The following is a 14,099-nucleotide window of genomic DNA, read 5'->3' on the forward strand; positions in this document are numbered from 1 at the left end:
CTTTTCTCGCTCTCGCTGCGCACTGATGTGAGTGAAGGATTTTAGCCTTTTCGAGGCCTCTGTGACTGGAGATAAATCCATTATCAATGCCAGTCAGACAGGAGTACGGAAGGTAGATTTTGGAGAGCTACAAACGTTCTCATCTCCTAACTCGACGTCTCATGTGCAAAGACCTCTTGCTCTTAATTGGGTTCAAAGATAAATAAACAATGGTATCTGCGGCCGCTTTGTGGTTTGATTACCAAACAGAAATCCAAGAGTTGTATGTTTTCCCTCTTTCCCCATTCTTCCGACCCAGGAGGTGCTAGAATATTCACATCCTTGTAACATGGGCAAAGCTTCTGAATAAGATATGCTGGCTAATTCCGAGGGTAACATGTAAAACACCTCCCTGGGGGAGGGAGATGGCTTTAGTTTGTTTTTGTCTTTATCCATTTTTTATCATCGCTGATGAATTGGGCTGTTCAAATGGAATAAGTTAAACGTTTTAAATTATTATAGGGTTTAAGCTTGGCATAAAGACTCATTTAAAGCCAAAGCGGGTACAAGCAAGCAGGATAAAAAACTGAACGATGTCCAAGTTTGCAAAAAGTAGGTTTCAAAGGTTTCAAATAGTTTAAGACGACTGTGGCACACAAAGAGCTGTAATGGTATCACTGCAGACCTCCAATGAACACATGTCCCTGTCACCTCATAAAAAGTTCATGAGCTGAGGGGCAGAGTTGGTGGCATGGGGGTGGGGAGGCTGTCGAGCTCCATGTGATAGGACATTGACAGTGTGCTTGGGAGCAAATGAGCACACTACACAGCCATACAGTACAGAAACATCCATACTAAAACAATCCACTGACAGCAGCATACATTAATGCAGACTCACCCGGGGGTGGTCCATGGGACAGGCAAGAGATCTCCGAGAAACTTTAACAGCTCGGGTTAGTTTCTCTTTCGGCGGTAGCCTTAGGCTTTTCCTCGCTCATCTCTCTGCAAGGTATATATAGTCACCTTAAACTGCCCACACGCACTCAGTCAAGACAATGTCAACATCAATATCTACAGCCATCATTCAAGGTGGTGGTGAGACTCTGTAAACATCAGCCTCGCTGCCGAGGCTGTATGGTGGCACGTGATTGTGTTGTTTTGACGTTGAGGCCTCTGTTGTGCTTCTCACTGGATCAGGTCTTCCCGTGAACACTTCAATAGCTGCGGAATGTTGTGTTTTTTGGTGGCTCTTTGCTATATATTCAGACTAACAATAGACAAATCTGCTCTACAAATAACAGAGGTAGTTAAAAACAGCCTTGGCACAAAGTGCTCTGTCTGTGAGAATTCGGACTTAATCCGTTACACAACATGTGGTTAAGGAGGCAAGGGCTGCATCTTTGAGCTTGATGAAAAAATTTTTTTCCACTGTTATCCCTGTCCTCATTCTCCTATCCATTCATAGACTCGTGGGAGCATGTCAGGTTGGTTCTTCTGGGATGCTATACAAACAAGCGGTGTAGAGCAAGAGAACACATGCATATTGGCGGTCTACTTCAATGGAGACAATCAACTACACAATTCCTCTTGACAGAGTAATTGCCAGAAGCTTTTCCTGTCCTTTGGCAGGCATCTCATTGGTTGCCTACTGTAGCTCCTTTCTCTTTTTTTCTTTGGCCCAGAATCCTTGGAGTGCAGTATTTGGCATGGGTCCAGTGGCCTTCTCCTGCTTAAAGTGTTTTTGGGTCAATCTTTTGTTTCTCAGGAACATGGTTCAGATTGTAAACATTCACCTGGTCTATGTCCATCACTCAAATTCCTACTAGCTTGCCAAGTGTGTTACTGGAAGCCATCTTGGACTATGTTTTGACATGCTTTCTGGTAGCATAGACCAACAAAAAATGACAAAAGTAATTATTAACATCAAATGGATGGGAGAGAAAAAATAACTGTGATTCCACTTCATGGATGTCTGTCTTGATTGTTTTAGGTACTCTGATGACTTCCTTTGAAAACTACCATGTCAGTTTTGTAAACATGAGATTGATGATTTATTCTTTTTTTTTATTCTTGATCGAATTCTAGGGATGGACAATCCACCTTATTTTTCAACATGGAAGTAATATATTTCCTCTGAAAGAATAAAACTTTGGATTCATTAATTGCTATAGTTGGGTAACTAGAAAAATTACCAGCAAAATAAATAAATATTTTTTTTTTCATACTGTACATTATATTGTGATTCACCTAAATTAATTTGAAGCTTTTTAAATGATTGATTTTTTTAGATACTTTTTATCTGGTTTATCTGGTGGTTAAAATGGGTACTGCTGTCCAAATTCAAAATAGTGGAGGGTGTAGTTCCTTTTGAGATGCTACATTGGTTGCTAGATGGAAGACACGCAACAGAAACTAGTGCAGTTGACAGTGGAAGGTGAAGAGCCTTATACTGTAAGTTCATAAGCTGTTTTATCAACTTTTTAATTCTGGTCATAGAGTTTTTTTAAATGGATGCTAAAGCTTTTTTGGGGGCTGCTAGAATCTGTGATTTCTGACCCAGTTATGTTTTCCACCAACTGGTAACACTGGGTGTCAAAATTTGGGTAAATTGGGTGGAATGAATCAGACTAAAACAAAAACGCACATTCCGACAAAGAATGCAGATTTCAATGTCGAATAACTGGCTGTAGGATTGTTTTTTGACGAAACAAGAATGCAAACTTACAGTAGCATGTTTCCTTAATATCTGCAAACATTTGATGGTATTTTCATGCTTAAGTACAGTCAAAAAAGTTACTTGGAGCACCTTTAATTTCTATAGTTGTCATGGTTGTTTGGCATGGTTGTTTTTTGTTAAAATGGCAACAAACAAAACAGACAAGGTTTTAATATTGGCTCTTCATCTGTTATCTGCTGTAAATGGCAAATAATTATTGACTCTGTCTGACTTGTCCGTATTGGCCAGAATATTAATTGGTGTGTGTGCCTGTTGAATTCATCAAGTTCATCAAGTAAATAAATCCCCCCAAAAACTATGCAAATCCAAGTAATGTAATTCTCTGCTATGTAAATAGCAATTCGGTGTGCATATCTGTGCCTCAAACAGTTGTTTTATTTGTAACAGCCCACTCTGTGTGCTTACAGCCACATTTGCTATGCTCATGCACAGCTGTACAAGACTGAGGTGTACAAATATAGTCATTACATTGCAGGATTTTGTCAGCAGGCGTCAATCATCCAGCTAGTTATGCAAATTAGTGACAAGGAGGGTAATTATAGAGGAAACTCCCTTTTCCCAGAAGAGTTTGACAGCCTCTCTGAGGCCCGGAGGCATACTGTTTTACTTATTTTATTCATTTATTTATTTATTTTTTCTTCAATTTCAAGCCTAGTCCGATCAATGAACTAATCTCTGGTTGAAGTGTGAGATTATGCTGATGAAAGTGTGCAGTAAGAATGACTTGTTATGGACATGGAGGGCATTTGTTTGGCCGCTGTAGTTTTGATACTCAGTCCATGTTCAGATACACCTTTTAACCAACTTATTTCTTAAGAATAAGTGACACTGTTTTTTTCCCCCCCTAGACATTGTTCCCAAAGTTTCCGAATGGGGTGTCCGACAGACACATGCTCTCCATTAGCGCACTGACAAATTACATGTAAACTGAATCTCGTGTCAAGCTCGAACACAGAATGGAAAAAAAAAAAGTAACAAGCCACCCGTTTCCACCCCCCCCCACCCAGTCTCCCTTGCGCCATGGCAACCACATGATGAGGAAAAGCGATCCTGTTCTAGTCGGTCTCTCTCCTTAATGGTGCGTCTATTGGTGTAAGAAGATATTTCCAAAACTTCCCCTGCTTGACATTTTAGATCCCCTGCTGTAACTGAACTGGGCATGGGAGACACAGGTAGAATTTGTACCATCTCTCAGGTTGCCGGCCTCCTTTACTTATTGCATTGAGCAATTGAGAGACAGGGCTATTGACTCATCTGTCTGTCTCTGGTCGGTGCTCTGTATGCCAAATTGGGAAAAAGTACTCAACTGCCGGTGTTTGCAAATAGATGTGGGTCATCTGTTCTTTGCCACAGCTTTGTTCTGTTGATGCATGCTTTGCGTTTTTTCACACAAACGGTATTTTGACAGGCCATGACAGAGTGTGCTTGACCGGAAAGTCTATGTCTGGTGGCAGTGACCCTCCTGAGTGTACTTTGAAATTCAGAGTAACTCCTTACTCTCCTGTCCCCTCTGCTGGCGAAGGCAGAAAATGCGATCTGGAAGGCTTTGTCTTGTCCCTGATATCGTATGGCATGTAAAACAACTTCACAAAACTCATGCTTTTTTGTTTGTAAGTTTAATTTTGTTTCCCTTTCAGTGCTGTCATTACAGACAGACCCTTTTTTCCATCCCTGACCTGTGCCGGGTCGGTAAAAGAGGTGATATGGATTTCTTCTCTTTGTGAAAGACCACTGAGCCATTCCGTTGTGATCTCTCTCGTTGTGCCCATACGTCTCACCTCTACTCTCTTCGAAGAGCTGCATCGGTCAAGTAAGACCAGGGAGCTCGGCCTTCAACACCACTCTGTATGAAATATCAATGCAGATGACTCACTTCGTCTTTAGTGTCAATCACCATTGCAAATGCCAAGCCCATTATAGCCAAATCCTTCAGGGAGTTGTTACGTCCATCTCCGGCAGTGGAGAAGGCAGGTTTCTTAAAGGGCCAGAATCCCATATAAAAAGATTGCTGTCTGACTGTGCTGCAGGAGACATACATTTTTTGACATGTCTGTTATATTGTATCCAGCTAAAAACAGATTCCTCCATAAATCCAATTCACCTGCCGGCCCTGTACATAAACCAGTGACCAGGAGACAAAAGAGCTTCAGAGAAAACTAGGTAAAAAAAAATATAGAGAGAAGCTCTGAGCCAACACCCAGTGGTTGTCCCACGGGACCGGTGTGCTATTTTGGGCTTGCTCGGTGCTTTCGTCATGGTAGAGGTAGTCAGAGGTTGTCGCATCTGATGCTGGGATGTTGCATCTTGCGTCACTATGGTTTTAGAAGAAGAGACAGCTCCTTCAAAGCCATCAAGGTTATAAAGTTTAGCTGGAGGATGTTACTGATTGATCTTAATGGCGGAGAACTGCTTCGCTTTGCTTTAGCGCCTTGTTACAGGCTCCTGAGGAGGAGAATACCTTTATGGCTCCTACATTAAAATTAGAAACAGCTCAAAAGCATGGTATGAAACATTGTGAGGGCTTCATTTCAAAATGTTATTTTTGGACACACAGGATGTTGTGCTGTTAAGTTCCAATGTGAGGTGTTGTCAAAGTTAGGTTTGCTTGGAGAGGGCTTTGTAACACGTGGGAAGATCCAATGTGTGTCTTCATGTAGTGTACTCACATTGGAGTAGGAGTAAAGATGCATGGTGTACAATGAGATGCTGCCTACTCAAGCCAAGTAGCTGAGGAACCTCGAAGTGATTCACACAAATCCACAGGTGAGCTGACGAGGTGTCACTTGTGGGTAATTAGCTGTGCACAGTGACACCACGGAAAAAAATCATCAGTCCCTTTGGCCTGCTTAACAGTCACGCTCCAAGCATAAACGAAATGTCCCATTTCATCCCATCGGCTATCTGGTGAAATCTTTGTATGTCTAATGAAGCTTGAGGAAAGGTAGGCCCTCTTGACTACAGTGAGGTGAAAACATATCATTTACACCCCATTTACTCACTCTTTGGTGCGAGTTTGTAAAGACAGTGGCTTCTCTTTTCATGCACTGTTGCTACATAGCTTTATATACAGGACTGTTCTACTGATAAACAAAATAATTATAGTAACTCAATTGCATAAACGGTCATAAATGTAAAAAGAATGTACTTAAATTGGGTGAAGATAGGTAGTAAGGACATCTTTAAAATAAAAACAAAAAGAGAAAACAAAAGAAAAGAGAAATCGCTGAATAAAGTAGTTTTTCTGTTTTCTTTGCACAAACAAAAGTATTTGCTTGGCTTCATAAAATTAAGGTTGAACCACTGATTTCACAAACTATGACACAAACTATGTCGATGTTCTTGGTACCTTTCTGGTCCTTGAATGTGGTAGGACCCTATCCCTTTAAGCTGACAAAACGCACTATACAATGAATCAATACAATTTGTGTGAGGCACAGACAGAAATGTAAATTATTTACTGAAAGTCTTTCCCTCTGCTGTTTCCACATATTAAAACATTGTGTGTTCCATCAGTTTACAAAGTACATGAGAATCAACAACGTTTCACATCACAGATGTCAAACCTGTTGCGACTTGCCTTTATGTGCTCTGTTTGAATGTTGGTGAATGAGATTTGAGAGCTACTCTCACCTTCAATTTAAGTGCTGTTTAGGGGTGCAGAAGAGCAGCTGGTTCTGATGTACCTGTGGTTCTGTTGTTATGCCCTGGAGGAAGGCACTTAACCCACAATTGTTGCAGACTGCGCCCTTGTCTCATCTGCTCATGACTCCAGCACTGTAGCCAAGCCAAAGAGACGACTTAACGGCTCAATGGCTTGTTAAAAACCCTACAGTCTCAAACGCTACGGTGAGGGTCAATTCCTATTTTGACTTTTTCCTACGCACTGTGCAGGAAAAGTGATCTCACCCCCACCCCCCACCCACAAAAGTGAACCGCAGAGGAATGATTTAGTCTTTTCAACATTTCAAATCAATCAACATTTATTTATACTGCCCTTTACAACACTTTGGCGAACCAAAGTGCCAAACCAAACTTTTGAGCACAGAAATTCTTATTTCATGTTAAAGTGAAAACAAATTGGTCAAAATGTATAGAAAGTTATTGTTTGCATGTGTGTTCATCTCTTTTTAGTCAGTGCTTAGCAGGTGGTAGCAGTTACAGAGTCGTGGAACATCTTTGCACATTTGGCCACTGAAATTTGTCTTCATTCTTCTTTTGCAGAGTTGCACAAGCTCAGTCAAGTTTCATTCCTTGTCCACCAATGAATTCTGGATTGTGGACTCTGGCTTAGCCACTCTAGGAAGTTAACATTGTTGTTTTAATCCTGTAAAGCCATGGCTCTACGCTTAAGGTCATTGTTTTTCTGAAAAACAGAGCTTCTCCCAAGTCGCAGGTATCTTGCAGACTCTATCAGGTTTTCTTATTGCTGTATTTTTTTGCCCACTATCATCACAAATCTTCCAAGGCCTGCTGGAGAGAAGTGTCCCCACAGCTTGAAGCTCCCACTTTTATGTTTCACCATGGGGATGGTGGGTTTCTCCTGATTCTTATGCCAAATGTGGAGTTTAGTCTGGTGGCAGAAACCTCAGTTTTGGTCTCATCAGTCTACAGAACATTCTTCCAGCTGGCTTCAGAGTTTCCCACATGCCAGGCAAAGGCTGTTGTATCTTAGCCATTGAAGCTTGAAGTAGTCATTGGTTTCTTAGTGGCTTCTCTCTTTCCTTTAGCTTCTTTCATGCATAGGCACTTTTTTCAGAACAGGCTTGTAGATATACAGCTGTGCTGTACTTTTTCCATTTCTTGATGTAACTGCACTACAAAGCATATTCACTAACTTCAAAATCTACATATTTCAAACTCCTGCCTTGTTCTTTTCAAGTACTTTTTCACTTGCTTGGAGTGTTCTCATCTCTTCATAATTAAGTTCTGATACAACACTGACTTGACCATAAGTTGGACCTTCTAGATAAATGTGTACTGCAGGGTATATTTACACTATAATTAGTGAACTACACACTAGTGGGGATTTAAAGTACTTTTGACTTTTGCATATAGTATGTAAAGGTGTTCATATATTCTAATTATTTAGGGAATTATATTTTAATGTATTTAATTTTTTATATTTCTGGCATGTTTATGATATTTAATTATTTATATACAAATGTGTATATATGCTTTTTCCTTTTTCCTTTTCTTTTTCCTCATCCCTTGTTCTCCATACTCTCTCCTCAGCTCATACCTCTCCATTTCCCTTTTGGCTGAGATAAAAGAAGACATCGTTTGATGTGTTGTGCTCTCCGGAAGGCATTTTGATTGATACTAGAGAGCCATTCTGTGTAGTGAGAGGGTAATCTTTCAGAGCACAAAAAAAGTAATGAATTACGGAAAGCAAATAAAACCGAAGAATCCACTTCTGTATGTTTTTTTTTTTTTTTTTTCATGTGGAAAATTAAGTGTCATGACTGAAGTATGAACAAAGATGAATCATTACTAAATATCAGAAGATGCACTTTCAGTCACAAAAAATATCAATCTCTATTTGCATTGTATATTATTTGAAAGAGGTCAAATTCAGTTTTCACTGATGTTTTAAAAGTAGAGTGTAATGTACTACATACACATACTGTATATTTCAGAACTGGCAACTTCCTGCATAGTCCTAATGTCGCCCACTCTGTCCCAGTAACAGGGATTCTCAGGATTTATTTATTTATTGTTCCACAGAAGAAAGAAAGTTATACATGTTTGAACTGACATGAAAGTGAGCTACATTTTGGCTGAATTATCCTATACCTTAACATAAGCGTTATATATTTCACAAGCGAAAATAGCTAATTAAATTGAAGTCTTAAAGGCACAGCAGTAAAAATGAAATACCCTGATTAGTTCTAAGAGTTAATGCAAAAAAATGGAAAACGACTGAAATTTTCATGCTTTTGGTAAGTTAACCATGGCTTATGTTCTCTGTTAGGGAAAAACTAGTCCACTAAACTAAAAGAGCCAAAGCATCTTCATCTCCAAAGCAGTTAATTCATAAATTCATATGGCCTTACCTACAGTATCACATTGTGGAAGTATAAACCAGAAGACAAAAGGCAGTGAGCGCAGTGCTGAAAAGGGGTGGAGCTACATTGTACAGTATATACTTAATGGAAAGCACATTTCCTGTCTGTAAATCATATTTTTACTGTATGATATTTTCCTAAATGCACCAAAATATCTAGTGATAATGTGGCTCTTTTTATTACAGAAAAAAACAATTTATTTGCTCAAGCTTTTTGTAGAAAAAATATATGAAATAAAACTTTATTGTATTATAACTGTGGTTTTATTGTTGTGTTCTTCCTAGATAATCACAGAAATAGGCGTAATAAAGTGTTGTAATGATTATCTGTTGACGTAACCAGATGTCAGATAAAACTAAAGTGGATCTAAAAACACTCCAGCCTTTTTCCTCCAACAGGGCCCCTTTCAGCAAAGGCCAACCAAACGCAGGGTTTCTGTTTTGTTTTTAATCTGCATGTTTTCATTCTCTCGGTGTATCTACCCCTCTCTCCTCCTCTCACTAGTATTGAATGGCACACCAGGCGTACGGATGCTGGTTGTTGTGACTCATCGTGTCGTCTTGTTCTCCATCTCCTTTAGCTCTACCTGCTTTTCAGACAGGAGAGGGAGACGCAGCCCCTCCACCATTGATGACCTCCTGTTCTGCTCATGCACGCTCGCAGCCCTCCACTAACGTCACTATTGATCCGCATGCTTCGGTCTCTTTCTCTCTGAAACCATCGCCCCCAAAAAGCCCCATGTCTGTGCTGATGTTTCAGAGAGGTGGTCAATTTTTACCAGCCCGAGCTTTTTTTTTTCCTGCTTCTTTTGGTAAACCAAAAGAAAAAGCATTTGTAATACACAGTGGGACTTCTGAAATGTTTGTTTTTGCGGTTGAGATAAGATGTGGCAAGCCCTCTATACTATTATAGTACGCTAGAGCCACACCAGCGCATATGTTGTTGTTCCTGTCAGTATCATAAGGGGGCAGTTGAATTTGAGGGCTGAAAGTGAGTCATCAACTGAGGAATAATCATTTAGCTCTAAAACACAGGAAGAAATTGAATCAGAGAAAACATTGATGCTCGTGTGCCAGGAAATCATTTCTTTTATCCTAGGGCAAAGCACCTCTAAAACATTAAATGTTTTAACAGTATGTCTCATTCACTCTTTCAGCTATTTGTTGAAACCGTCTGTCTGCATAAAGTGATCAAAATCTCTTTTATTTAATAATGGCAAATGGGACATTGAATCAGCTCCAGTTGCTGTCATTAAACTGGATTTATTAATTACAGTTGCAACAATTTCCTCATGCAGTCCTTTCTTTAATCCGGTTTTCTAATTCTTTCCGAACCATAAGTTAATTAGTGGCTTTTCGTGACAGAAGAGCATGAAGGATGAAGATTTTTTGGTTCCTATGGACACATAGAGTGAAAGCGCATCGTTGTTTAAAGGCTTTGACCTCACGCACTTGAGGGTACGGTGCAAAACAAGTATCGATCTGCAGCTGTTTTCATTTGTAAATGCTAAAACTATAAAAAGAAAATGAAAAACACGACTCAAAACTATGTGGAAAAGCAGTGGAATATAAAGTAGGAACATGAACGTTCAAACTTGAAGATGAAAAAAGGAGTGACTCACGAACGAGCGCAGCCACTATCATAGGCGTCTCTCCCATGAGGTGAACAGAAACCAAATTTCTTGTTCTTAGCGTGAGATTAAATTGAAAATCATGCCTTGTGACATTCTGACGCACGGCCCTTGCTTTTGCACTCCCCGATGTATTTTCCCAGCTAGCACTAATGACACGTATCCATTAGAAGCTACTAATTACTCTGTCTTTGTGGTGTGTTGCCCAGCGGTGGAGTGGAACTGTTGGCCTATGGCGTCTGCCTCGGAGCATGTTGTCTGTGTCTCACAAGTTAATCAGTGTGCAGTGGAATGAGGGAAGAACAAAAAGACCTGGCTGTGCTGCAACAGAAGCACTGCCTGGTTTTGCCAGCAAATGTGGAATCAAATTTGGCTTCAGATATTTGATGGAAAATCATAATGTAATGAAACTTCAATATGATTTTAATTTTGCAGGATATCATGTGACCCTGGACCACAAAACCAAAAGTCTAAAGTGAAAATTTTTCAAAATTAAGATTTATACATCATCTGAAAGTTTTAATAAATAAGCTTTGATGTAAGAATTGATGTATGGTTTGTTAGGATCGGACAATATTTGGCCAAGATTTAACTATTCAGGAAAATCTGGAATCTGAGGGTGCAAAAAAATCTAAATGCTGAGAAAATCACCTTTAAAATTTTCTAAATTAAGTTCTAAGCAATGCATATTACGAATCAAAAATTAAGTTTTGATATATTTGTGGTAGAAAACAATCAATAATTTCGACCCATACAGTCTTTTTTTGGCTATTGCTAAAATATAATATATATATAAATATATTGCTTTAAATATATATTTCATTTGATATAAACCGTTTTCTGAAGAAGCTGCTCTTTTCATTACATTGAAATCAGCGAACAGGAGCTGTCAAGCTCAAAAAAGTGTGCAAAGTGACATGTGGCCAAGTATGGTAACCCACACTCAGAATTTGTGCTCTGCATATAACCCATCCGAGTGCACATACACACTGTGAACACACACCTGGAGCAGTGGGCAGCCATATTACTGCAACAACCGGGGATTCAAGGGTCTCACCTCAATCGTGGTATTAAGGGTGGAAGAGAACGCTGGTTATATTCAATATTCGTGATTGAACCTGACAATGTTACTAGGTAGCTCACCCGGGATCAATCCCGGAATCAATCACATGACGTGTTTGCGATCACACAGAAGGTGACCCGGCAATGGGTCATTATTCATTTTATTTGTACATACACACACAAATTTTCCGCAGAAGAAGATCAACGCCTGCTTCTACATCACTGTCTGTTTAGCCCCGCCCACCGATTGACCCATGTAGTGTAAATATAGATAAAAACAGGAGATAATTTAGCCTATTATTTCCAAATTATGTTTTTTTTTAATGTAAAAATCTTGATAACCTTATAAGTGGGCCTCAGAGAACAGTACAAAATAAAAATAAAACAAAGACAGTTCATGATCACTTTAATAAATCTTTTTTATAATAATAATAATTAATAGTAATAATTATTTATTTAATTGTTTGTTTTAATCTGGTACTTTAGGCTTTTCAGACCAGTAACTAGAGTTAAAAAAGCAATGAATGGGGTTTGATTTTTCGAATCGATTGGCCCTTCAGGTGGAAAACAAACAAAAACCTGGAACGTTCTGACCTCAACTGAATCTTCTTCATACGTTTTTTTTTTCTTTTTTTTTCTAAGTTGAAGATGTGAATGAATCATGCGTTTTGAGATGTTATAAGGCATTTTAACAGCAAATATTTTGTGTCGGTTCTATTGAGGATGGATTTGTATTGTTTAGTGTATGACGTGTGGGTGGGTGGATGGCTCTGGGAAATGGACCCAAGGTGTAGCTGCCACTGTGGCTCTAAGAAACCACTGAGACGCTTTCAACAGGAGAGACGATGACTCATGCATTGACTTTTGAGTGAGAACACAGGATAGTGTCTCTAGTGTGAGCGTGCGTGTTTGTAAAGAAGAGAGAGAGAGAGAATGCGCAAATGTGTTTTCCGACCTCTTTGAAAAGTAGCAGCCAACTTTGGACAGCGGCTTCATACTTAGAGCAAAATCAATGTCTGGTTGAACATTAAGCAGCTTTGTTCAAGCCAAAAGTAGTTTTCATCATGGATAACACATTTAGCTTTTTCTTTCTGTTCTGTTTTGTTGTTTTCTAACAGGTGGTCCTGGACTTGACCTTTGGGGCCGGAGGTCACTCGAAAGCCATCCTGCAGTCGGTTCCCAGTGTAACGGTGGTGGCAGCAGATCGTGACCCCACAGCTTTCCAAATGGCTCAGCGTTTAGCTGAAGAATACACGTGAGTTTACTCTTTAATCAAAGTTGGCCACGGTACAAGAGCTGAACTGTCAGCAGAACTTGACACGTGTCTTAATACCTGCCTGCGACCCGCTGCAATCAAGTGGGTGATGGTCACGGGGCTCTGTGGTTTATGTGTGTGTGTGTGAGAGATTCTCCAGTGAAGATACAGAATCCCCACTCTCACCCACGCTCAGTCGAAAGGCCCCAGCGTCTCATTTGTCAACGGGGCCTAAGGCTTCAATGACAGGGAGAGACGCTGCTGCCCACGCAGGTTCCCCTGTTTCCTGCGTGTGAGAGTGTAGGATGAGGGAGAAATAGAGCTAGTGTTTAATAAAAGAGAACCAGAGGAGCAGGCATGAGGGCTTTGCGGGCGTGTGGTGTGTGCACGTGTGCATGAGGCAGCACTGAAGAAAGCTCCAAATGAGACGTTCCTGACTCTGCAGCGTGGGTAGAGATACCTCTTTACGTGGATTCCGGGGAAACCTGTCTCAGAGGGACCGCTGCTAAAGAAACCAACGTAGGAGAGAGGAATGAGAGAGGGAGAGAGAATCAGGACAAGCTATTCTGTCAGCAGCTATATACTCCACCAATGAGGCTTTGACTCCCACTCATGATGAGAGGCTGGAGAAGCTGAAGAAATCATGTAATTAGCCAATATTATTGGATGGCTGTGTAAGAGGAGCAGGCAGCCCACGCAATCATCTCTTTCTCTCTCTCTCTCTCTCTCTCTCTCTCTCTCTTCTCGTCTTCTTTCCTCTCCTCTACTCTTGTCTCGTCTTCTTTCCTCTCCTCTACTCTTGTCTCTTCTTGTTTTCTCTCCTAACTTCTCTTGTCTCTTCATTTTCTCCTCTCGTCTCATTTTTTCTCCTCTCCTCATTTCTCGTTTTCCTCTTGCTTCTTTTCTTCTGTCCTTTCTTTTTTCTCTTTTCTTCTTCACTTCTTTCTTAATTCACATCATTTCACCTCTATTTTCTCATCTCCTCTTTTCTCCTGTTTCCACTCCTCTCCCTTTTTCTTCTTTTTGCTTGTCTCTTCTCCTTTTTACCGCTTTTTTTTACATCTCTGCTCTCCTCCTGTCCTCTCTCATCAACTTTCATCTTATTTCTTCTCTCTTTTCCTCTGTTCTCCTCTCCTTTTATTACATTTTCACTCCTCATCTTACTCCTCACCTCTTTTCTGCTCTCCTCTTTTCTCCCTTGTCTGCTCTCCTCTTTTTTCTTTCTCCTCCTCTAATCCCATCTCCTGTTTTCTCCTTTCTTCTCCCTTGTCTTCTTTCTTTTCTCCTTTTGTCTCATCCCCTTTTTTCTCTACTCATCTCGCCTCCTCTCCTCTTTTGTCCTCTTCCCTCCTTTCATCACATCTCCACTCT

General features: G+C 40.2%; 1 protein-coding gene across 4 annotated transcripts in view; it reads left to right on the top strand.

Annotated features, from left to right (window-relative positions):
* The window catches only part of mettl15 (methyltransferase 15, mitochondrial 12S rRNA N4-cytidine), a 62,173-nt gene that overhangs the window by 23,815 nt on the left and 24,259 nt on the right, over positions 1–14,099 (top strand). For all 4 annotated transcript variants that reach the window (XM_026267411.1, XM_026267410.1, XM_026267408.1 and 1 more), the window contains one exon: positions 12,592–12,728. In XM_026267411.1, coding sequence (XP_026123196.1) covers positions 12,592–12,728 — 137 coding nt within the window. The remainder of the gene's footprint in view (positions 1–12,591; positions 12,729–14,099) is intronic.

The sequence above is a fragment of the Carassius auratus genome, chromosome 7 (assembly GCF_003368295.1).
Source record: "Carassius auratus strain Wakin chromosome 7, ASM336829v1, whole genome shotgun sequence".
NCBI lineage: Eukaryota > Metazoa > Chordata > Actinopteri > Cypriniformes > Cyprinidae > Carassius > Carassius auratus.